General features: G+C 32.3%; 1 protein-coding gene across 2 annotated transcripts in view; it reads right to left on the bottom strand.

The window, feature by feature from the left end:
* The window catches only part of LOC108903867 (A disintegrin and metalloproteinase with thrombospondin motifs 9), a 317,588-nt gene that overhangs the window by 117,855 nt on the left and 172,364 nt on the right, over positions 1–27,369 (bottom strand). For both annotated transcript variants that reach the window (XM_018706198.1, XM_018706199.1), the window contains exon 4: positions 6,803–6,934. In XM_018706198.1, the coding sequence (XP_018561714.1) occupies positions 6,803–6,934 (132 nt within the window). The remainder of the gene's footprint in view (positions 1–6,802; positions 6,935–27,369) is intronic.

Here is a 27,369-nt window from a genome sequence, read left to right as displayed (position 1 = left end):
GAATTCATACCAAAACAAGTTGCCGAGTTTCTCAAATTGAAGGATGCTCACGAATATCCGGACATTGTTTCCGTAGAACTTCAACTGAACTATTAATAAATTCAGGTGCTGATATCACAACTTTAAAAATGCATAGTGGATGGAAATCTTCAACGGTATCTGAGGGGTGTTTTAGTTATTTTTTCGAGAAATTAGTGAAGTAAATGCAGAAAATTCAATTTGACACAAAATGTAATAGGTCAAAAATAACTTTGTATTTATAATTATAAACTAGATGTAACAGTGCGATGAATTTTATTTTAGCATTAGTATTTGTTCAATTAAAATTGGATCACCCTGTATATAAAACATGACGAAGCAAATGCTTTTTGGAGTGTGAATTAAAAACATTTCTAATTCCCTGTATAGACCTATCCGTTTATTTAAATTTGCTTTGTTGTAATTGATTTCGCGGTTCTAAAAGTAGGTATTTATTAAATTAATTCCTGACAATCTAAAAATCAGAATATTGAAATATCCAAAGCGTTGATAATACGAAGAATATATTTGTGCATAATGGACTCTAAGAAACGTTAAATTTATTAATAATATGCATATTATGCATATAAAGCCCATGGAATATATTTTATCTTAATAAATGCCATTAGGGATATGAAATATTACACTGAGAAAACAGATAATTAAAACATAACTCAAAATCATCTAATTGGTCTATTAACTATATTAAATTTATAGCAACTTTATAAACTAATAAGATGTTAGGAAAAAATAGCTAAAAACTAATTTTACTAATAATAGATTAGATAGACGTGGCTTCCTATGAAGTTGTTAGTCAATGGTAACTATGACAAAATAAAATGATATTTCCACACATAAAGTTGAAGTCATACTATGAAGAATAATTGAAAGTGTGAAAAAATATTTTTGTAGTAAATTGTAGCGATAAATACGCTACAAAAGATTTTTTTCTTGTCCAAATCCAAATAAGAAATCGAAGTTAACAAAACAGAATCGTTTCCTATGATTGAAATACTTTTTTTCGAAAGAATTAAAATGTGCACGAATTTTGTCAATATTTCGGTTTTCGACGGATATGAAGAAAGAATTGGTGAAAACGTTTCTTTTCGAAGACTGACACCGTATATATTTTTTTATGTACAATATCGAAAACAAATATTTTCTTTACCAGCACCAAATAGAGGGTGATTCGTAACTTATTCAAAAAACATTGTGACATGAAAAATGGTGTCAATATAGTAAAAAAATACTGAAATCCGATTTACGTTTTTACGATAGTGTATACATTAGTTTTTGAAGTGACAAAAATGGTGGTGATGGATATCGTTTTAATTTATGTCATAACACAATTAGTCGTTTAGAAGTGAACCGTTCTTTCCGTGTATAAGTCGGAATAGATAAATTTGAGACAAGACCGCATTTCTTGCTTTCTGTAACGCGAAGAGATGAATTATTTATTAGCCACTGTGAAATTAAAATTTCTTTCTGTCTAGAGTCTAGAGAATGGGGCTTAGAATTCTAATCGGACGCACTTGTATACAGTCAAGATTTATAGAGGAAGAAAATGAATTAATAATGGCTATTCGAATCTATAATAAATAATGCAGCACTGATGCTTTGTTTGAAGAATCGAGATAAACGTTGATATGTAAATGCCATAATAAAGCTTATCATATAAAGGGGTTACTTCTATTAATTTTAATAACAGAGAAACAATTCAATTAGAAACAGTAAACACTTGTCGATATACATGGTGATCAATAGTTATCTTCTTGTCAGTTCATTTTGAAAGTAAATTAGAGAAATTAGTATTTTTTTTAAAGTTACATTAGATTTATCGTAGAATAATATAATTGAGGCAAAATATTTCAAAATAGGTTCGGGTGGAGGGGCAAGAAATGCACATTTTAAACCTAATTTGACTTATAGGTACAGGGTGATTCGTTTTCGGAGGGCTAACCAAAGATGTATTTTTTCATATGGAACACTGTATTTCAGTGGATATTTATATCTTCCATGGAATTATTCAACTTTTTCGTAATAGTATAATATGAATAGGGTTGTAAAAGACACCACCGAGTTCAAACAAACTATTTTAATTGGGAAAAGATATACAGATCAAGCTCGGTCTATCTATTGATACAGTAACCAACTGACTGACTAATACTTCCTCCTTAAGGGCCCCATATTCTTTAAATAGTGTTTTCCGCAAAGACAAATAATTTCAAACATTTAATAACTGAATAATCTAAAGCTTATCAAATAATAGGAATGTTATGTCATGCCATCTGGGTATTTTCAAAGACGCCGCAGTAAAACGAATAAACAGGTGCAAAAAACGATCAAACCATCAAGGTTTTAGGTACTGAAATCTACGAAAATACTAACTTTTTTATATATAATTCCACATATAAATATTCTTATAACATTTACTTGCTTAGTCCTACATATAAAATTGTTTACTTTTATTTATAAGTACGTGAAAATAATTCTTAAAATGTGGGGTTAGAATAACAGCAAACGCATGTTTTACAAACGCTTTTTTTTAGTTATTATTTTATTTGAGTAAATTTAAATGGTAACAATGAATAAACAAAACGTCAAGGATTTCATTTTTGTGCTTACTTTTGTTCTACACGTTTTACTTTTAAAGATTTCAGTACCTAAAAACGCCAGAAATTTCACTATTTCTCGGCCGGGAATATGGCCACCTTAAGCATTTCTAGGGTGATCTCATTTATAGTTTATAAAAGCCTAAACGCACAGTCTGCAATATTATGCCAACGCCTCGCCGGTCGTCAAAGCCAAGCGAAATCTGCTACGCTACCATTTTAGCGGACTCTAACAATAGGTACAATGTGCCAAAAATTTTCCGAGATATTAATATTTTAATATAAAAAATTACATTTTCGGTGCTACACTTGATCGTTGCTGATATACTCGTTTTTTGACATCTAAGCTATCTTCATACATATTGTAGGTTTACCGTAAATTCTGAAGTGGTCACTGTTTACAAATGTCATACACAGAGTGTTCACAAAATCGCACCAAATGTTATCTTTTTCAAAGGCAAAAGTTTTGTTTTTTTTTTGGGAACACGCTGTATTTTTTAACTGAATGTGAAAGACCTTCTCAAAATTTACAGCTTTTATTATAGGTGTTAAGTATATATCACTTCCTCATATTTTACGATATTTTTAGCAATTTCTTTATTTTTTTATGAAAATATCCAAGGAAAGAAATGTTTGTAAATGTCAATAGTGTTTCCTGTCATTAGCTTTGACTGTTGAAATTTGCGTTTTTCTGTGATTCAAATAGTAATTCTTAATTAATTAATATTGTTTGTATGGTTTTGTTCTTACTTATTCGTAATGAATTTCTCAAGAGAAGAAGCTGAGCCTATTTCGATGAAATTTATCCTAATAGATGGATTGGTCGAGATGGGCCACTGTCATGGCCTCCTAGATCATATGACCTTACACCACTTGACTTTTTTGTAGGAATTTGTAAAAGACAAGGTAGATAGAGCCACCAACTATTCGTGACGATATCATAAATAGAATAAGGCAAACTTGTATAAATAACGAGCGTTCAAATAAAAACGTGGTCAAGTTGGTTCTGAAAATTTGGACGTAGGGCGTAGCGTATAGCAAATGAACTTAAACGTCATCTGTCAAAGTATCAATTTGAATAAATTCGTTTTAAAAAGCGTTTAGAATGGTATTTTCTCAAGAACAAAAAGTGTTTATCATAGAGTCCTACTTTAGAAATGGACGCAAGATTGATGGAATATGGAAGTATTCTATTGAGGAATGTTTCATAGAATTGCAAAATCAATTTCCCGGCGTTGTTGAGTACAAAATTTTTCAAAGTGCAGTTCAGCGTTGTGTTAATGTTTTTCGTGAAACGGGCAGTGTAACAAGAAAAGAAGGAAGCGGCCGACCTAAAAAGCGAATTGAAGAATTAAAAGAAAATGTCCAACAAATGATGGAAAGTGCGCCAAGAACTTCTGTACGTGTTTTATCACAAATGGTGGGAGTATCAGTCGGTACCTGCCACACATTGTTAAAAAAAGATTTGTGTTTGTTCTCCTATCGTTTAACTTGTCAGCAAGAACTTCATGAAGTTGATTTTCCACGACGGGCTGTATTTTGTGAATGGTTTTTAAACAACTACGGTGAACTTCATAATATCACCTTTTTTTCTGATGAAGCCTGGTTTCATTTAAGTGGTTACGTAAACTCACAGAATATGAGAATGTGGTCTTCTGAAAAACCAGATAACTTTTTTGTCGAGGGCTCTCTACACGCTCAAAAAATTGGAGTTTGGTGTGCTCCCAATCGAAGGAGGATTTATGGACCTATTTTTTTTAATGGTACTCTTACTGCGCAAAGGTATAGAGAAGAAATTATCGCTCCTTTTGTTAACCAGCTGGAAGAAAACGAATTTACAAACTTTTACTTTCAACAAGATGGCGCAAGGGCACATACGGCAGGCGAGACGATGAATATGTTGAGGGAAGTTTTCCAAAATCGGCTAATAAGTCTCAATGCTGAACATGAATTTCCACCGAGGTCATGTTATATTACGCCGTATGATTTCTTTTTGTGGCCTTATCTTAAAAACACTATTTTTGAACTGCCTATTCCTGATTTAAACCATCTGCAGGCTCGACTTATAGACAAGATTCGTGAAATTAACAATACACCGAGCATCTTAGAAAATGTCTTTAATTCTTTGAGGAACAGGTGTGAAAAGTGCTTGGAACAAGGAGGGGGACACTTTCAGCAGCTGCTTTAATTTATTGTTATAACAAGGAGGGGGACACTTTCCGCAGCTCCTTTAATTATTGTTTGTTATTGTTATCACGATTATTCTTTAAAATAAAGTTATTGTATAGTCATTAACGTTATTGAAACTGACAGCTGCTATACAGCTCGTTGAGAAATGAGGTTAAGTTGGTCGCTATAAGCTACTCCCTACGTCCAATGTGTCAGAGCCAACTTCGACCACGTTTTTATTTGAACGCTCGTTATATACTTTGCTATCATATAAAAGATGTCTCGTTCACTCAAAATTTAATAAGAATAAGAAAGCTGCGTAATTTAGGATCATTGTTCTATTCTGCAAAAAGTAAGCAATGCTTCTTTGTTTCAACTCTTTAGCTCTAGTACGTCGACGCTATTTATGGTAAAAAAATTAAGAAAAAGGAAATTGCGAAAAACAATGTAAAATATGAGGAACTGATATATATCGCCTGTTATGAAAGTTGTAGATTTTGAGAAGGTCTTTCACATCCCGTTAAAAAATACAGGGTGTTCCATTTGAAAAAAAAACAAAATTTTTGCCCTTGAAAAAAATAACATTTGTTACGATTTTGTGAACACCCTATATGACAATTATAAACAGTGACCACTCAAATATAGGGTGTTCCATTTAAACAATACAACTTTGGTCGGCCCTCCGAAAACGAAGCCCCCCCACCCGAACCTATTTTGAAATATTTTACCTCAATTATATTCTAACGATAAATCAGTTTTGCCACAGCGTTGATTCACCCTGTACAGAGTTATCTCAGTTAAGGTCCTTTGTTCTGTAGCTCTTTTACATAATTTGAGAAAAAAATGTCCCACACAAAGGTTGTACGAAATCTGACAATCCACCTGTCGTAATTACAGGATATTATTGTCTCTATTAACGGCTATACTTTTGATTGAAATCTCTTTTTGAGAGTTATTCTCTCACACGCAATTCGAATAGTTTGGTTTGTTCCAATTTTCCAGTTTCGCGTTATTTTCGCCGACGATATCTAGGCTAACATTTGCACCCATCCGTTAATATTTGAAATTCATATCGGTGCCGAGTATACATTGCATGTATTTCAGGCATCTGAAATATATTATATTTAGGGCGTTACATATTAGAGGCTTAAATGCGTCGACATTATTGCAACTTATATATATTATTACTGTGGTTTTCACAGTGCTCCTATTACCGTGGTTTACATCAGTCTTACAATTAGGAGCGTTCAAAATGATCTACGATATAGCAATGCGTAATTAATAGATGTTTTAATTTATGGCAAAGCAAGGCAAAATAATTCTCGTTTATAAGCAGAACGTTTTCTGGGTAGATATGTGTCAAAAAAGATTCTGATAGCGGATTCGTCCCGCAGAACCTAGGCCGAGAATAACAACAAAATTAATATTAAATAGCATTTACTGATTACATTTAACAATAGTAGAAATTAACAATAATAAAAGAAAAATTGAATTCTTTAAAATATAATACTGTGATAATAGGTATAGTCTTTCCGATCTCAATTGAAGACCAAAGAGCTAGGTAGTACGTACCAAGTTCGGTCGCTACGCAGCAACTCTGCATTGAAATACATATTTGAAAAACTTGTTCCCATATTTATTTAGCCATACCCATATACAGGGCTGATCGAACTAAGTGGAGGTGGTACAAATGTATACTGGGTCATAAATTTCGGTTGTTGACGAATTGCCTAGCAGTGCAGTGCAGCAACGCGGAATTTGATGTGATTCACGTAATTTTAATTTATTATAGGTACCTTCTATTAATCATTCATATTACAATTGAAATTGAATAATTTGTACTTTTTTTCTGCAAAAAGATTGAAATATATAAAAAAAAATGTAAAAATACTATCTAACAACATCGAATCATTAATATTGGTGACGTTAAGATTTAGGCATTTAGTAGTTTAGTTTTTTGGTTAATCTTATAGATTTTTTAATTGTTGTGGTGCTGGACTTACCATGGTTATTGTGAAGTTTGTCATATAAAATGTCGTGGTCGTGTAGTGGCAGTGGGCTTATTTTCAGAGGTTTCACGAATTCTACATCCGACGAATGTCCTAAATCTTCTAAATGAGTCCTTTCGATGTATTCTGAAAGAAAGAGAGAATATTTTTAACGGGGATCGAGGTGTTATCTTGTTCAGATCGTTCAGGAAAGACAATGAACGCCAGAAACAAAAAACAATTAAGTATTCGATAAGAAAAAAATATATATGGAGGTATTTTAAAAGGCAGCAATAGGTACTTCATGAAAAAAAAATCACATATATCCCTGTATATTATCGCTGCTTCTGTATATTTCTATAATATGATTTATAACACCTTTTAAGGAACACCCAAAAAAAGACATTACTTTTTACTCAAGCTAATGTTCGCACCATCCTGCGTATGGGAGATATTTTTATAGATTACCAGAAATAAACGTCGAGATACATTAAAAATGATCTCATTCCACAGTGCTAGCGTATGATTTATGGACCATAACAAACTGTGTTGAAAAAGGGTTTAAGGTCAGGTTTGAACAACAGAAATGCAATCAGCTTGTGTAAGTACTTAATTGAATTTGCACAGAAGGTCTACTTAGACAAAGAATAGCAGTAAAATCAACGTTACTTAGGCAATATTTTTCAAAAATTACACAAACATTTTAAAACTGTGGCATATTTATTCCAGCTTTCCTCTTTTACAACTCTATTTACCTTTACATTGTGATACAGAAAATGTTGGTTAAAAGAGGTCACAGCGCAAGCAAAGGAAATGTTTGGAGGGGATTGATTTCAAATAGACGTGATTGTAGTTCCACGTAAATATAAGTATACACTTTTCACAATCATGAAAAGTCTGTAAAATAAGAAAACAATACATTTGTCGTATTATATTGTGAATATATCCAATCCAATCTTGCCGAAAGCTTAGGGAAGCACGATCCTGCTGCCCTCCTTCTGGCTGAGCCACTGGTACTGATTGGTGGTCCAAGATTTAATCGGAAAACTTCCTGAGGTGGCACTATCAGCAATTAGCACTGTTGTGTGTGAGGTTGAACATATTTTGCATGCCTAGATGTCTAGTATTGTTTGATTTCATTTGATAAGATTTTTAAAAATTATTTTTTTGAATTTATTTGAATAAGTTCAGTACTTTTAAAAGAAAAGTAAAAATCTCCAAAGTTACTCTTCTTTCAGTTGGTATGTAAATTCTGATCACCTTCTTCTGCTGTCTTTTTACCCCAAAAATATTGAAAATATAAAAAAAAAATTAATGGATAACGACCCATTTTGAGACAATTTGAACGTAAAAAAATATTAGTAGACCTTTTTGCATTTTATGACGGTAAAGGGTGTATAGAATGATAGTATCAAAAAACTAACTCGAAAGTAAGTGGCAAAATTACGTATTTTTTCACTTTTTCGTTTACTGTCCATGAAAATCTAGATAGCTATCGGAAAATTAGTTATTTTATGTTGTAGGCAATTAAATTACATACAATTTAAGGTACCTAAAGTCATAATTCAGCAATTTTTTAACTGTAAAATAAAGGTCAAACGCGGAAAAATTAGTTTTCGAAAATTGCGCATTATTATTGCAAAAAGCGATGAATGTTGATGTTTATGGAAAAGACGGCCAATCCAAAAATCAACATATACACGAAAGGCCGATTCGATTGACCGTGAAATTGTTGTCCAGGTACTTAATTCGTTTATTTTTGTAAGTACATATGTAATTTTTTAATTACTAACGTTAATTTTAGAAGTTAATATTGCGGATATAGGTTCTAATTGATCCAAAGAAATGTATCGAAAAAGAAAAAAAACAGGGATATAAATAAATTGTCCCAGGCTCAGGCAAAAGTCGCTCGTGAATTCGCTCTTTTTGCATTAAATAGAGCTTATTTTTACGGTAATTAAAAAAAGGAAATCACCTACGCCTCTTTGTTCCTAAGACAGCTTTTTTTTATATAACGTTAATTAATAATTAACTATTTAACGTATGGGACCGGGATTTTACAGACAATTAAAGAAAGGGTTAAACTTTTATTTTCAAAAAGTTTTACATTGATAGTTCATGTAATAAACGCGCTAGCAACAATATAAGTCCGGATGCGCGCAAGATTTTTTATTTAATATTTTATTTATTTAACTTTTAAGCTCTATTTAATGCAATAAATGAAATGTAATTTAAAAAAAAATAACAGTTTTTATTAAAATGCACTGAAAAGAAAATGTGCAAACCCCAAACCCACAAATGGGTTGAATATGGCTGCTCTATAGAAGTGTCATCTGTAAAGTATGATAAATAGACACGTCCTATCTATAATCAGCTTATGGGTTTTATGAACTTCTTGGTTTACTTTTTCATTTTAGTGCATTTTAATAAAAGTTTTTTATTTTCACCTTTTTAGTTTTGTCATCAGAACTGAAGAAACATGCAAAACAAAGTCGTAAGTTTAGAGGAAGTGGTTAAAATTTGGCTTGTAAGATTTGAACTAAACATACATGTGAAATTAAAAAAAAATTAACAGCCACATTGGGGCGTTCGCCATATTGAATTTAGTGCGACGTCATTTTATTTTCGCATTCTTCTCAACCCTTTCATTTGATACCCATATCATGGGGGTGCATAAAAAATAACTGGTCCACCATCTTTGGGAGTCCGCCATATTAGATTCAGAATGACGTCAAACTAAGCGCGTATGCAAAATTTCAGCTCAATCGGTTGGGGATAACAGTTTTAAAATTCAGTTGCAAGATTTGACCCATACCAACAAGGAAAGTTAAATAAAAGCTTGTAAAAAGAGCGAATTCCCGAGCGTACTTGTTTCGAGTCACTTTTTTTATATTGTCATTCTACGTCATAAAGTGCAATAGAATGTCTACTGATAATTTTTTTGTCTACAGGGTTTACGATATAATTCGACTGGCCTGTTACCAGAATTTAAAAGTGCATCGTGCTAATTGCAACAAAAAAAAATCTGAAACATCTGAAAAAATAAAATCCCTACTATCTCGTGTACACACTGTACAGAGTAAACGTACGACTGTTGCAGAGATTGATGTCGAACTCCGTGTCATCAATCCGCAACGGTAATAAAACCTAAGTGGTCATTAATCCCTAATCAAACTATAAAAGAGTGATACATATCTAAATCCTCAATTAGAGACAATAAAGATAACTGATATTCAACCAAGGGTGATTGATCCCATAAAAAACGACCGATCGAGGAGGCTGCCCGAGCCGCCTGTCAGATGTTCCCCTGCTCTAATTTTACCCGCTCTCATTAGCGGTTATAAAAAAATCGCTTCGGACTTCAAAACCGAGAGCAAAAGTGTTTACGATAAGGCGATCGGAGCTTTCATTTCGTTAATAAGTTTTCCAAACAAACACGCGTGCATTATGTATACGGATTAGTCATGCAGGGCCGTCCGTGTGGAACTTTGAGATTAAGCTTGTGTAAAGTACGATGGTTTATGGGCCATTCCCCGTCAGGCTCGGTAATGCTTTCTGCTTTCCCGACATTAACTAGATATTTTTGACGGCCGCAATGAGTGATATTCGGAATCGTTTCGATTTGCCGTACGGCCAGTATTTATAAATTAAAATAATGTGGCAGCAATGATGGATAACAGTTTACTCGACGTTGGGTTATAGCCCTTGTCTGTTTGCAAGGAATAAAATGAAGATTTTGGTTCCGAGGAACACAGAAAACTATTTGGTCAAGTCAAATAGATTTTGGTTCCATAGAATAATACTTAACTTTATACAGGGTGTTTCTTAAGTAGAGGTAAAAAAATCGAGGGACGTATTTTGTGGCCAAAATAAGGGATAAGGTCTTAGGACAGCCATTGTCCAGCTACAGCGCGCAGCGTGCCAAAAATTTAAAAAAAATCAGTTTTTAATTTTTAACTTCTACACCGCTTGAGATAATTTAACCAAATTCGGTGTGCATATTTAGTATGACAGTAGGTATGAAATAAAAAATTACCAGCTTTAAAAACTTACCAGTGGCGGAGGTGTGGGTATCATCGACCATTGTTTGCCAAAAAATATATATATCACCCTGTATAATATAACAAATAAAATAGGTCATCATATGCGCCATTGAATTATCTTCACTTTTTGTCTCTTTACACATTTTTGTATTCCAAACCGATTAACAACAAAATTGATTTATTTGATCAAGTGCATTTTTACGATACTCATTATAACGAGCGTTCAAATAAAAACGCGGTCAAGTTGGTTCTGAAAATTTGGACGTAGGGCGTAGCGTATAGCAAATGAACTTAAACGTCATCTGTCAAAGCGCTATATCGCCGCTATCAATTTGAATAAATTCGTTTTAAAAAGCGTTTAGAATGGTATTTTCTCAAGAACAAAAAGTGTTTATCATAGAGTCCTACTTTAGAAATGGACGCAAGATTGATGGAATATGGAAGTATTCTATTGAGGAATGTTTCATAGAATTGCAAAATCAATTTCCCGGCGTTGTTGAGTACAAAATTTTTCAAAGTGCAGTTCAGCGTTGTGTTAATGTTTTTCGTGAAACGGGCAGTGTAACAAGAAAAGAAGGAAGCGGCCGACCTAAAAAGCGAATTGAAGAATTAAAAGAAAATGTCCAACAAATGATGGAAAGTGCGCCAAGAACTTCTGTACGTGTTTTATCACAAATGGTGGGAGTATCAGTCGGTACCTGCCACACATTGTTAAAAAAAGATTTGTGTTTGTTCTCCTATCGTTTAACTTGTCAGCAAGAACTTCATGAAGTTGATTTTCCACGACGGGCTGTATTTTGTGAATGGTTTTTAAACAACTACGGTGAACTTCATAATATCACCTTTTTTTCTGATGAAGCCTGGTTTCATTTAAGTGGTTACGTAAACTCACAGAATATGAGAATGTGGTCTTCTGAAAAACCAGATAACTTTTTTGTCGAGGGCTCTCTACACGCTCAAAAAATTGGAGTTTGGTGTGCTCCCAATCGAAGGAGGATTTATGGACCTATTTTTTTTAATGGTACTCTTACTGCGCAAAGGTATAGAGAAGAAATTATCGCTCCTTTTGTTAACCAGCTGGAAGAAAACGAATTTACAAACTTTTACTTTCAACAAGATGGCGCAAGGGCACATACGGCAGGCGAGACGATGAATATGTTGAGGGAAGTTTTCCAAAATCGGCTAATAAGTCTCAATGCTGAACATGAATTTCCACCGAGGTCATGTTATATTACGCCGTATGATTTCTTTTTGTGGCCTTATCTTAAAAACACTATTTTTGAACTGCCTATTCCTGATTTAAACCATCTGCAGGCTCGACTTATAGACAAGATTCGTGAAATTAACAATACACCGAGCATCTTAGAAAATGTCTTTAATTCTTTGAGGAACAGGTGTGAAAAGTGCTTGGAACAAGGAGGGGGACACTTTCAGCAGCTGCTTTAAGGAGGGGGACACTTTCCGCAGCTCCTTTAATTATTGTTTGTTATTGTTATCACGATTATTCTTTAAAATAAAGTTATTGTATAGTCATTAACGTTATTGAAACTGACAGCTGCTATACAGCTCGTTGAGAAATGAGGTCAAGTTGGTCGCTATAAGCTACTCCCTACGTCCAATGTGTCAGAGCCAACTTCGACCACGTTTTTATTTGAACGCTCGTTATTAGGTACTTAAAATAATAACAAAATAATTAATTAACAATGGAATTCCTTTGCTATGATTTGTCATAACAAATATTGGAAATGGCCACCTTCAGACGTTGAAAAACATTCTTGGATTTGGAGTTGGATGATTTGGAAATATATCCATACAAATTCGCCTAGTGTCAGTATCATTTCTATCTGCAAGGCCATAAATGCAGACTATATTGGCCATTCCAGCATTTGAATATTAGTCCAGTAAATGAAATTTGTAATACATGTAAATCAAAAGGTAACTCGATCCAGATTGATTTAATCGTTAGTTTAGGCAAAAAGAAATAATATTTCCCAAAAAGTATCGGTTTAAAACAACAAGATCATTGTTTAAACAATGTAACAATTACCAAAAATGGAGTTTTTTAGCTGTATTAAAAAGCGCTATCCACCAGGAGATTTTCCTTTTGTTTATACTTATAGATTTTCAAAAAACGCTTCATTTGAGACCTGCTAAATTAAAATCCATTAACTATTTGTTTAAATAATTGCAAAACACCAGCGAAATTTGAATTTGATATAAATAGAAGAAAAGAGCATAAATCGTCTCTAAACTGCAGTAAAAGTTGTATTTTGTTGCACTTAAGAAACCTTGAAAATTTGGTAAAACAATATTTATTTGTTTACGAGTTTTTGCATTTGTTTATTAGAAATGGCATTTTTTCAATTATTGCAAAAACGCGGTTGTTAGCGTTATAATAAAGGGCCTTATGAGGGCTCATTTATTTCGTCTTGACTTATATTTTCAAGATATGCAATTGGAAATTGTAATTTCATTGTAATTTCCTCAAAACGGCGTATAAACAAATAGTGTAGTTTGTTTATAAGGTATTTCGTTAATAACTTTGCGAAGACTGAATATTTTTTAAAGCCGCTTTGATATTCGTAATCCTGGTAATTTTTCACGGATTTAAAAAAATGTTCTAGGAGCATAGGAGCGTTTCTTTTTTTAATTCATAACTTGTTTATTTATAAACATTAAGACTTGAAATTTCGGGAATAAATCAATCAACCCTTAAACTTCATAATAACGGTTAAAGATATAGAAAAAAAATGCATTTTATAGTAATTTTTAACCCTTTAAAAAATGTCCTCGAATACATTTTTACACCTGGAATGTGGTGGGGGAAATAAGACAGAAACGTTCCGAGATCGAGTTTTTGGATGTAATATGCATAGCAGTATTATTTTTTAACATTAAATTACATATTATATTTTAAAACAGGTAAGTAAATTAAAACACCTGAATTTCCTGAATTTTTTACATAGAAATATTGTTTTTTAAGAAAATTGTTTATTGGTAAGTACCATTAGGAAAAATTATTTCTCGAAAAAATGCGAAACATTTTTTTTACAAAATTATTAATTTATAATAAATTAATAATTAACTATTGCAAAATGGACCGTGCATGCAGTTGTTATTATTTTCATGCGCTACCCCTTATTTAAAAAAAAATCGTTAAAATTGGTCCACAATTATACCGGAGATATCGCAAAATTTTCGGGAATTTGGTTAAATTATCTCAAGCGGTTTAGAAATTAAAAATTAAAAACTGATATATTTTTTTAATTGTTGATACGCTGTAGCTGGACAACGGCTGTCCTAAGACCCCACATTTATATAACAAAAAACCCTTGTTTTTGGCCACAGAATACGCCCCAGGATTTTTTACTTCTACTTAAGAAACACCCTGTATAATGTAAATCTTACACATTTCAAGAATATTTAATATCAAACTTTATGAATAATAAATATTGAATGACTGTTAACTGTTACAAATGCACTGAAATAAATAAGATTTATAAATTTTATGATTTTAATATTAATACGCCTTCACCAGTTACCAGCAAACTTGTTGAACTAGTTAAGTTTATTTTTAATCCTTCATAAAACCACAAACGAACTATAGTATTAGCTATTAGGGATTTTGTATAAACACTGATGGAAAAAATTTAAGGAACAAAAAATTTTCATGAATTTTTTAGTGATTTTCAAAAGGCTGTATCTCAGTGAAAAATGGTCGTATCTAGATTTAAGAAAAAAACATGTTGAAGCTTTGTCTCTAGATTCAAGATCTTGACAAAAAAATTTTTTGAGCTACGGTTATCGAGCAATCGAAAAAATATCTAGAGAAAAAAAATTTCCAAAATTTTCTCTCTCTCTGACATCTAGAAACATGCACTTTAGTCACTTGGTATAGCCCTCATCGATCTCTAGAATCATTAGACTTTAGTTCCTGGGCTATTTAACATAAACTATAATTAAATTAAAATGGAACTCGATCAAACGCGCACTAATTGCTTTTGTAAAAGCTTATTTCACTACATGAAGACATTACTCGAACGTGATACGTATAATATGCAATTACGAACGCATTTGCAGACTGTACCTTGGCAACCCGTCGGTGAGCGCTGCGCTGCCTTTCATTGTGCTTATTTTTATTTTATTACACACATCGAAGCCGCAGCCATTTGAATAGAATTAATTTAAACTAGGAAGCGGCCGCTAACATTTAATCCTATGTAAACGATCCGAGTTATGATGGCAAGAATAATGTTTATTCAGTTGCAGAACGGGCAAGCAGATCCTTAAGTGACGGAAAATATTTCCTTTCACCTTCAACTATGCAAGGATGAACTTGTAAACTTGACGTATTTTTTCTTTTTATGCAATCCAGATGTTCTTACTAAGCTAAATTTTTGCGCTGACTTAAGCTAAGCTAAAGCAGGGATTGGTACATCGAAAGGCCAATTTAGGAGATCAGGAAAATTTTTCTTTTTTCTCAGTTATTTTGCTGAGCTTAGAGAGGCAAAATATCCGTTCCAGAACGCAAAAGCATTTTCGCGTTCGAGATGTAAACAATATTTTTTCGAAAACCTATTTTGCACCTAGGTGACAAAAAACACTAACTTTGTCAACTGAAAATTTAACGAAAATGTCAACTTTTGATGACAGTTTTCGAAAAAGTAACTGTTTTCTAATGGTTACTTAGCAATAATCTAAAATACTAGAATCCGATTTCTTTTGGGTCTGAAATTGGGCCGAAAAAGTACATATTTCCGAACGATTTCAGGAATATTTGCAATATTGTAATACACATAATGTATCATTTGCTTACTTTCAGCCACACGGAACAATAATTGGCGCAAAAGTACCATTTCTATTTCTAGATTTGAATAATACACTTCAGTTCCTAGATACGTAATACACTATTATTATTTTATACTGTTTTCAAAATATTGAATTATTTTAATACATGTGGGTACGGTCAATAAATTGCGCAAGTGGTGCACTTAGTGCCACTTCGCTTTTATGTTCATGAGTGATATTTTGCAATTATTTAACTAATTGATATTTATGCACTAATTTGTATACAGAAAATAAATATCGATACATTATCAATCTCAATAAGTCAGAAATCATTGCTATTACGAGAAAAACACGGAAATGGAAGGTCGCTTAAACGTTTTAACGAGAATATCAATCACTATCTCCATATTATGACATTTACCATTAACTTTTATGTAATTATGCCAGTTTATACATGATTGCACTTAAACGAAAAAGAATAAAATTTAATGCATACACTTTGGCAAAGGTACATATCTGGGTCAGTCACGACGTCTGAAAACGAGGAAATTCTGTTGTTGCCACGCAAATCAATTTACTTAAACACAAATATATACAATGTGGTGCAAATGACAGGAATAAATCCATTATTTCGTAAATCGGTGAAATCGGGCAAATATACTGAAACAGGTAAATTTTTAAAAGTGCGTTTTGCAAGATGGTTGTTTTACACGTGATGTCATCTGTGTGACAGTGATAACGTCATCGTTTATTATTGTGGGTTATGCTATAGCTAAGGCTGTCAGAACTGAGCGGCGGGACATAGGCGTACGCTTCATGAAAAGCGTTATTTGTTATTATTTATTAAAAAGCAACAAATTAAATTGTCTACAATACACCACCATGAACACCAACGAATAGGAATTAATTACGCAACATCTGCACGATAATAAGGGCAACAGTATACTAACGTAACGTGATCGTGAAAAGCATTCGGAAGCAGCAGCTCGCGCATGTCTCGTTCACCCGCTTGGTACGCCATTTGACAACCCTAGCGGTATTGTATTTTTTTATTCAACCATATCAATTAGTTTAGGTAACAGAATTTTGTACAGTACCAAAGAAAAAATGAGGTTAATGGGTTAACAAAATCGAAAAAAAATCAATTTTGTCAAGTTTAATAAAAAGTTCCATTAAAAAAATAAGGTTCGTCAATATTATTTGTCTATATTAAATGTATAATATTTACAATTTACTATAAACAACGAAGCAAAACCATTTCTTTAGAGCGATACGTTTCCATGAATGAATACATTATTCAGAGTAAGTTTGAGACCATGGCCTAGTTTGATCCTCGGTCGTCTGGTGAATTTAATTCCTGTCTAAGTAATCGTTTAGATCTTAAAGTGACTGACAGAGCTTTTACTGCGAAATTATCGACATTAAAAAATGTTTCATAACTACAGATAAATCAGGGATTATAGGTTTTTTGGAGACGAAGATAAGCATCGCTCAATGTTGGTACAGATTATATAAATGATAAGGAATCTACTAGCTCTGTTATCTGACAATTTGATTCCTTAAATTTATAATGCAGGAAAAAATATACCAATACCATTCATTGATTGCTATAGCAGTGATATTGCATTTAAACATTTTTATCGAACACTTGTATACAGGGTGTTCCAAAAGTGACGCCCGTCCTTATGGGTTTTGATTAAGGGGACAAAAACATATCGAAAATCAAGAGTGGAAAATTTTCCGATTGTTTTTCTTTGATGAGTTATTCAAAAATTATTCAAAAACCTAAAAATAAACGTTTGGGCTGGGTTATTAAATATGTATATAGTTCAAAGCTGTATTTGCTACAGCTGTATGTTTTTAAATGAAAACTTACCATTGCCATTGCTGCATGACGTTTCGTTAGCAGTTAGACTAAATTATTGGTTTCAACATGATGGAGCTCCATCACATTATGGTTTACGAATATAAAATTATCTGAATCAAAACATCCGAGACGGATGGATTGGAAGAGGTCGACCATGGCCTCCTGGGTCACCAGATCTGAATCCCCTAGATTTTTATTTTGGTGTTATTTAAAATAAAAAATGTTATAGTCCGTATATACGCTGCTGTCGCGGTAATAGACCAAGAGATGTTACAAAGAGTTCATGCTTCAATGTTAAATCGTGATAATTTTTGTCTTGAAGTAGAAGGCAACTTATTTGAACACCTTTTGTAAAAATAATTTCTAATATTTAAGCACATTATGGTTTTAGTTTATCTTTTATTATAAAAATGTTTTTCTCTATCCTTTTCAGGTTAAAATAATTCCTTACACCCAGGTACAACCGACAATCGAAAAGTATACTTATCTAATATTGGTTATAAATTATATGTCTTGGTTCCTATAAGCACAGACCTCAGTTTTGAGACAAAAAAATGGATTTTCACTTTTTTAATTGTTTATTACTTTTTTAAATAACAACAACGGAAACCAATTGGAAAATTTTCCACTCTTTATTTGATTTTCAATTCGTTTTTGTTTCCTTAATCGAATCCTAGAAGGACGGGCGTCACTTTTGAGACACCCTGTATAATGATACTATAATTTCTTTGGGAATAATGTGGCCTATAAGACGCTAGTGAGTTATGGCATAAGTCACTAGTAAGTTATGACTTATAACCCAGTAGTGACTTATAGAAATAGAAAAAAACAAATGTTTGGTTTATTTTTCTAGTTTTTATTAGAAAACCAATTTGAAACGGTAATAAGTCAACAAATAACCTGAAATGCTACTTACAATCTACCTACTTATTAATATTAACATTAACATTTATGGTAAAGCCGTAATTTGACACCAAAGGATTATTGGAATCATTTTGTGATTGTGGTTATATAACAGGTTGCCCCTTTGTTTGTGCTTGCTTATCTCCTCCAGCATTGGCCAAGAGATTTGCAGATGCGCGACGCAAGCCATGCCCTGTATATAAATTAGAATCTGTCAAGCCCAAAAATCGCGCAACAACTTTAGGGATTTTTGATAGCTTATTAATACCAACACAATGACGTGTGCATTTTCTCTTTTGAAAATTGCAAAAGAACCCTTTATGCTGCACATTTTGAGGCCTCAGCTTAGAATATTTTCTAATTAATTCAATTGGATTAACACAAAATCCTTCATTTAACACAGCGAAGCTTCTTGGTTTGTTCGTTTTAGTATTTGAAATCATGATGTGGATATACTGCCCTTTGTCCTCTATATTGTCTATGCTTAGATGGGTCTGTCAAATGCCAAAGATAATACTTTCGATTGAAAATTTAACACTACATTTCAGAATAAGTCTGAATAAAAAATAACTATGTATTTCTACACCAATGTGTAAAATAACATTAGATACTGTTGCAGAAAAGAAATTTAATGATTATGAACTATTAGTACTTGGAAACCACAAGTCCCACCTTAGAAATATTTCTTTTGCACATAACTCATTTCATTATTAATAGTTCTATACAACTGTTACATCATTGTTTTCTTGGTAACGACTTTCAAATGTACAGTTTTTATAGTTTACTATTTCATTCATAAAACTGTAAGGAACTACAATCACATGTTTATCCTTTCTTGCAAAGATGACTACATCATACATAAAAAATTGATTAATTCTAACTATTTTCACATAAAAAGTTTCCCGTAGAATCATTATCTTGATTAAACCGTCATATTTATTAATGTTTTCACATATTTCAAATCAATATTCAATGTCACATAAGAACAAGATTCAATACGCTCGTTTGGAAGATTAACTATGAACGTTTCCAAGTAAACATTCGATTTAGGAAAACTTCAAGACATGGTATTGTGCTACGAGGAATAAGAAAAATCCCGCTTTAACTATTTATCGTGAAATTATCAAACAGGCATTTCCCATAATTTCTAGAAAGAGATTCTCCATGGCGTTGTCACACCCATGTCGCAATTTACAGCAATTAAATCTTTTATAGCTATCACCAGCACTCGCAATAAAACAAGATTTATTGGAATAAGCGTACCTATGTACAGGCAACATACCAGGACTAGGAGATATTTACTCAAGGCCCACTACGTGGAATTGTTACTTTTAAAATGAAAGTGTCGAAGGGTACAATTCTTAGTTCCTTGTTTTCTATTATCGGTTTCACTAAGTGCCTATAGGCTTGATAGCGCGGAGAATGAGGGGTTTTTGTACGTTCGGGCCTGTTCCGAGCCCATTTTCCAGATTTTCACTTTACTTACTTACTACTTTAGAAATATCCACAATCACCTTATAATCGGACTTTCATCCACGCATATGAACCGCCTAGAGAGATACTTTATCCACTAGTGGATTAAAGTAACTTTATTACACTAGTAGAATAATGAAAAAATAATAAACCTATAATAAATCAAATTTAATTTATTTACTTATTAACATTAACATTTACATTTATACTAATAGTCATTTCGTTTTTTGTTTTATCACATTTAACTTTCTTTCCGTTAATAACAATTCTTGTACCATTGTTGCCGTCATTTTCGGAACGCATAACACCTGCCGAAGTTTGTGAAGAATTTGCACAAGTTACGGATGTCTCTTCTTGTAAGGAACAGCTATATTTTCCTTGCAATATCAAGTTTGTTAGGTGTAGACTCCTCAACATAACTTTCTACTACAGAGAAGCTATTCCATCCACCATGCCGTTTGATGGTTGTAAGATCAGCACCTTTATTGGCCAATAAAGTTGTTGAAGTGCGCCGAATGAAGCAACTGTTGAGGGTACCTCCGCCAATGTGTTGATTCCAATAGATTGAGAAGTTCATTTTTGATTGATGTATCTTAAAAAGAACCTGTCTTGTGTTAGGCGAATTGGCAAAAGAGAAATATATTTTCTTCATATTTCAACAGCTTTCGCGCAATATCCTTCTTCTATAATTGTAAATTTTCTTGAAATGTACGTAACTGATTTTCATATTTGTCAATTCGCAACATTTCAAGAAATAATGTGCACTTTTCTATCCCCACGTTTTATTTTTGCATTAAAATGTGATACTTAAGTTCAACAAAGAGCAAAATGTTATTAAAATCTGCAAAGGATTTAGTTATATTTTAAAAAAATACTACTTTAGTCTATAGTTACAAGAAACAAAGTGTTACGTTTTAAGTTTCTTTAAGATTTAAAGTACCTACATTTTTTAACCCCTTGGAATTAAAAGATGTAGCAATTTTTCAAAATTTGCCTTGCTACAGAAAAATATTTCTGTACTTTGTTGGTTACATTATTTCGTAGTAAAATTCTTTCTTTTCCTAAAAAATAAATTACAGTTTTACATTAAAAACTGCTATTAATCTCTACATTCAAGGAACAAAGTTCTTTTCTAATTCCCAATTCATTGTTTCAAAGAACAAAGTGCTCCTTTTAATTCTCAACAGGTTAAATTACATTTCTGCCTGAAAAATACCATTTTAATCTCTAATTTCAAGAAATAAAGTGCGCACCTTTCTATCCCCACCTGTTATTTTTGCATTAAAATGTGATGCTTAAATTCATCAAAAAACATAGTGTCTTTAAAATCTGCAAAGAATTTAGTCATATTTTGAAAAATATTACCATTGTCTCCAGCTACAAGAAACAAAGTGCTACTTTTTAAGTTTCTTTAAGATTTAAAGTGCGTTCTTTCATTCCTCGGAATTAAAAAATGCACTTTAGCAGAAATTTTACAAAATTTGCCTTGCTACACAAAAATATTTCTTTCTGTTGTTGGTTACATTATTTCTCAGTGAAATTCCTTTTTAAATCCTGAAGAAATTAAATAGTTCTAGTTCTTTCTTCTCCTAAAGAATAAATTACAGTTTTACATTAAAAACTGCTATTAATCTCTACATTCAAGGAACAAAGTTCTTTTTTAATTCCCAATTCATTGTTTCAAAGAGCAAAGTGCTACTTTTAATTCTTAACATGTTAAGATACACTCCTGACTTAAAAATGCCATCTTAATTTGTAATTTTAAAAAATAAAGTGCACCTTTCTGCCCACATACAGACACCAGAAACCCCTATTATTAGTGCAACCTAAAATAATTCAAAGTTCACCATACTTCGATTTGAATTTTGAAAATTTGGGATACCGGGTTTTCGGGCATGTCCTTCTCAACTAAAATAATGGCATCCACGTACCACTTCCGGTTATACCGGTAGTCGCCATCAACTTGCTTATTTTAAATGGAACACCCTATATATTATTGCAATTTTGGATTCTACGTATTATTTTAGGTGGATTTTTATAAAGTTACCCTATTCCTAAAATTAACCGTTTTCGAGATATTTAATTTAAAAAAAGAATGGAGAGAAACAATGACTAGTTTCAAACCATGTGCATTTTATAGTAAGAAAGATAAAGCAACAATATTTATAGGGGGGACTTCTAAGCTTTTCATCCATACTTTCAAAGTGGCTTAATTGCATACAGGGTGCTAGAAATTTAATGCCGAGTTTAGTTAACTTCAAACCTTCATAAGTCGGTTTTTTTAAGTGGAACACCCTGTATGTTTTTCTATATTCTGATACACAATTTTATTCTCTTTCGGACGGTATCAGGGTTCCCTATACCTATCTCTTCTAGTTTTTAAGTTATCTACTATTTTTTGTGTAATCACCTAAAATCATGTAATTTCTTGCGAGGATAGCTGTGGAATTTTTAGCAAAACTTCAAAACAAACAACTAAATTGTCATCAGTTATTTATTATTATTTATTCACAGACGTTGCAATGGGATTCTAAGCAGAACATTTACACTTTTTAATAACACCACCATCGTGATCCAAAACCCCTATGAAACTTTGCCTAGTCATTTGACAGTCTATTGACAGTCAATTGACAATTGATGATACTCCATAGCTTGGAAATCTGTACTTTAACCTTTCATATGCAGCCTTTTGTGCAAAAAACTTTTAAAATCAGAATTCTGTTCGTGTCAGAGTGTTCAAGTCTGTTCAAGTCTTGATGAGTGGCTTGAGGTTGCCTAATAAATGCCAGAAAACTCTGCGCATTTGAAGGTGATTTCTGGAAAACTCTTGCGTCAGAATAGGTATGTTCTAACCTTGAAATTGGTTTTCAGAACATCAAAATAGGTACATAGGAAAAACCAGGTCAGATCTAAAAGATAAAAGCTTTTTTATCGGCCTGTGTGATTTTTTCAAAAATATTCTAATTTAACTTTATATCATCATTACGAGTAACGGTTACAAAATCTTAATATCTAACGCGTTTGCTTGGCATCAACTTATAGTATATTTTAATTTGCGTGTCTAAATGTACTTCCACCAGCGGCGTAGATAGCTAAAATTCAATTTAACGTGTGACATTGAATTCAAAACAATAAACAATGCATACGATATATGTGAGGTTTATGCTGCATGTAATCTAAATTTCAATTTCTTATCCTACTTATCAGTTCGAAAAAACGGAAATTATTGCATTTCACTCCGTTGCAAGCGAACGGTCCAGCGCCTGCACCTAGGCATATCGACTTATCGGTCCGCAACACTAAGCTATGCAAAACACGAAACTATCAATCCACTGGATGGTATGCGAAAAAACGACAAAGTACCTTGCAAGACATTGTGTCTTATATAGTATTCTACTGGCGCGTAGGAAGACAAATATATTTATTGCCCTGGAAAGGCACAAAAATGCACGGGGCGCATACGGGGAATGTCTGCAAAAATATGTTTAAAAATAACTACACGCAGATAATACCTACATACAGTGACGGGCAACAAGTAGATTCCACGTAGGAAAAAGTGAATTATTAAATTTTTATAAACAAATAAAAACCCTCAAACAATGTTAAATAGTGTCTTTCGTCTTTAGGGGTTTGTCGGAAAATAAAAAGAACTATGTTACAAAAATCACTTGTCATAATATGACAAGCTATTGCAAAATTGTTAGAAGCTATTGCAAACTGTTAGAAGTAATTGCAAATTGTTAGAAGCTATTGAAAAATTGTTAGAAACTATTGCAAATTGTTAGAAGCTTTTGCAAATTGTTAGAAGCTACTGCAAATTGTTAGAAGCTATTGCAAATTGTTAGAAGCTATTACAAATTGTTAGAAGCTATTGCAAATTGTTAGAAGTTATTGCAAATTATTAAAAGGTATTGCAAATTTTTAGAAACTATTGCAAATTGTTAGAAGCTATTGCACAATTGTTAGAAGCTATTTCAAAAAGCTATTGCAAAATTGTTAGAAACTATTGCAAATTGGAAGCTATTTCAAAAAGCTATTGCAAAATTGTTAGAAACTATTGCAAATTGTTAGAAGCTATTGCAAATTGTTAGAAGTTATTGCAAATTATTAGAAGCTATTGCAAATTTGTTAGAAGCTTTTGCAAATTGTTAGAAGCTATTGCAAATTGTTAGAAGTTATTGCAAATTGTTAGAAGTTATTTCACAATTGTTAGAAGCTATTGCAAATTGTTAGAAGCTATTGCAAATTGTTAGAAGCTATTGCAAGTTGTTAGAAGCTATTGCAAGTTGTTAGAAGCTATTGTAAAAAAGCTATTGCAAAACTGTTAGAATAAAATTTTGTGGCCACTTATCGAATTCGGAGATGACGGGAGAAAATAAACTAATTACGTTTCATTTTTCTCAATTCAAATAAGTACGTTGCTATTTTGAAGAACAATTTTTGCTGCTGAGCATCATGAATAACGTCAAATAAATAAACTAAGTAGCACTGTTTAAAAAAATTATGGCTTATTTTTCGAAAAATGGACGGAACATATTATAGTGCTAGATTTAGTTAATATTATCGAAAATTTGTGACTGTTTTTATGAAAAACATAATTCGCAGCTAATGAACCCAGAGAAAATAATTTTTTTAAAATTACAAATATTTATGAAATTTATTTTTTTAATCCATCTGTATACATAGACATTTTGAAAACCACTGTTCACATTGAAGGTAATCACTTACGCATGCGTACTCACTAATTGGGATTTGCCAAGTCATGTGTCAAGAAAATTATTTAGAATAAGACTTCAATCTTTTAGCTTACTGCAAGTTTAACAAATAAACACTACGTAATTATTGGAAATTAACTTTTTTCTTCTAATTTCATGTAAAAAATAGAGTTTAAAGGTTCGGTGCGACATCGGCTGCGCAGTTGATTTTCGGTCCAGAGTAAACAAATTACTTTAAACATAAATACCAAGTGAAGAAAACAGTTCTAAGTAAATTTTCTATTAAAAAATCATGCATACATTAGTGAAATTGACGTTTTTGTAATTTTTTGAAAAATAACTATGTAGTAATTACATTACACATTAAACTGTGTGTGTAAACTGTAAAAGATGTCCCAATGCTGAGTGAGTGAAGACTGTGAAGATTCATTACAAATGCTGAGAGTATGTAGCTGAGACTGTGCGCAAATTACGTGGAATTTTCGGTAGAAGTAACGCCCCGAATGAAACAATTGTGAAATGACTAGTTGCCAATTTGGGGCAGAGACAATCCTCGGGTTATTCAAGAACGACCATTGTGTACTCAAAGAGTGACAGTGTGGTGTGGATTTTACACTGGTGGGACGATTGCTGCGTTCTTTTTTGTAATGAATAGTCACAATCTTCACCATAAATAGCCAAATTTGTGTTTAATATTTTTCAAAAAATAAGAAGATGAATACTTTTCTTTTAAATTATCTAAACTATTTATTTGGCTCAAACTGTGGACTTCAAAAATTTATTTAAAAAAAAATTAAAACATTTTTATTTCAGTTTCTCCAATCGCCACAAAAACTGTGTGCCGACAGAAATTTTGATCCAAAACCACTTTTCTTTATAAGATTCTGCGATTTTGGGTCCATCGTTTTTATTTTTTACAATTTCTAACGATGCAAAATCTGATAATCCCACTTTTCGCATGTCACTGTAAAAATTGAGTTAAAATTGCCGTGCGGCGAGATTCATGATCCGTTGTAATGTATTCAAGAAATTATTTTTACATGCGTGCGATCAATGTACCGGTAGGCAGCCCTGCCTCTCGTACGGATGGTTTGGAACAAAGGATTTTTCAAAGGATTTATTGACGCATAAAAAGCATTAAGCCTGCCATTTGCACTTAATAGTCGAGCGTAAATCAATTTATACTTCAGGTGCTCGAGGAAAATAACGTGTTCTCCGAAGGCCGTAAAGGACGAAAAGTTCTGTGAAGAATACGTTTAATATATCATTATTGAATGCGAGATGAACGTTTCTTTGCGGGTATGGTCCGGGATAAATGATACGGCAACTTCTGGTTAAGCGCGTCGTAAAAAGTCAAAGGTTGTCTGGAAACACGCCAGGAGAATTTAAGCAAACACCTTCTCCTTAAAAAGTAAAAGCAATATTAGTGGTTTGACATGTTTTTTTTTTTGTAAAATTCTTAGTTTCCCAGAAAAAAATGATTGAAGTTATAGTATTTTCAACCCTTACATCGCTGGGCTATTGCAGCCTCTAGCGTCATTCGTTTTGTGCGTTGTGTGCAATGCGCTCTCTCTCCACGTGTCCCAGGCGGTTCCGAATACTGAAATCCCATTTTAATATTATCGTGGTTGCGATAGTGTTTACATTAGTTTTTCAAGTATCAAAAATGGCTTACGTGTATAGCAACTCGAAGTTGATGGAATCTTTTTAATTTATGGTGAAGCAAGACAGCATTTGTGTTATGGTGAAGTAAGACAACATTTGTGTTAGTTCGTAGAAACTGGATAAGAGGGCCCAAATGTGTTTACACGTCGGCAGACAAAATTATGAACAGTTGTTGTAACAGCAGATATGTCAGTTTTTTTTATAATTAAAACCCCAAATTAATTTTATTAATTAATAATAACAATAGCGGCAAAAGCAGTTGAATTTGCCGATATAAAATAGGTGTTATAAAATTTTATTTATTTCTTTCCTTAGAAAGGAAATTCTTTAAATTTTTTCTCCGTTCATTTTTTATTTCACTTTCAAGAGGAAGTTATTTTATTTTAGTGCAATGTTGCTAAATTGCTAATACTGCACTATCTTATCCATACGAACTTTTCAGCATCTCAAATTTGGTTCCTCCTGTATATAATTATAATGATTACTGAAATGTGAAATATGGCACCAAATGTGAAAATGGAATAATGATATGATTTTTATACGAATTAAAAAAAAATATTTCTAATAATTTCTGTATCTGAATACTAAACAAGCGTAATCTAAATATAGGTACTTATTAATTTTTAATTTAGAAGAAAATTAGATTATTCTAATCGACCAAAATTAAAAATAACTATGTTTTTAAAAAAATATTGGGATTTACTGGCCAAATTCTAATAACTTTCATTTGTTTAGATTATACATAAAATTCCATATCGGAATAAAATTCCTAATAAGTTGTTCAAAGAAATAATCATTGATTTTGCATAGTACCATTATTAAGACTATTTGAATTTTGCTAAAAACTCCATACAATTCCCAAAAAATTATTTTTTTTTATCTTGGCTGATTATAATGTCATTTTCTCTTAAACCTGAAATCACCTTTTATATTTTGAATTCCCCGATTTGGTATTCAGTAAAAAAAAATATTAGAAGATTGAATCCCTATTTGGTGCAAATCTTGTAGGGGCTATTGCATTATTCCATTAAATATTAACATGGTAGGTATCGACAAAATATTTAGGAAATAGTGATAACTGGAAAGTGAAATGGAAATGTGATATCTCCTTAAATTGAACAAAAAATC

This window comes from Anoplophora glabripennis, unplaced genomic scaffold (genome assembly GCF_000390285.2).
Source record: "Anoplophora glabripennis isolate ALB-LARVAE unplaced genomic scaffold, Agla_2.0 scaffold49, whole genome shotgun sequence".
In the NCBI taxonomy this organism is placed as follows: Eukaryota; Metazoa; Arthropoda; class Insecta; order Coleoptera; family Cerambycidae; genus Anoplophora; species Anoplophora glabripennis.
The sequence above is the reverse complement of the archived record's forward strand: the minus strand, read 5'-3'. Positions and strand labels throughout refer to the sequence as shown.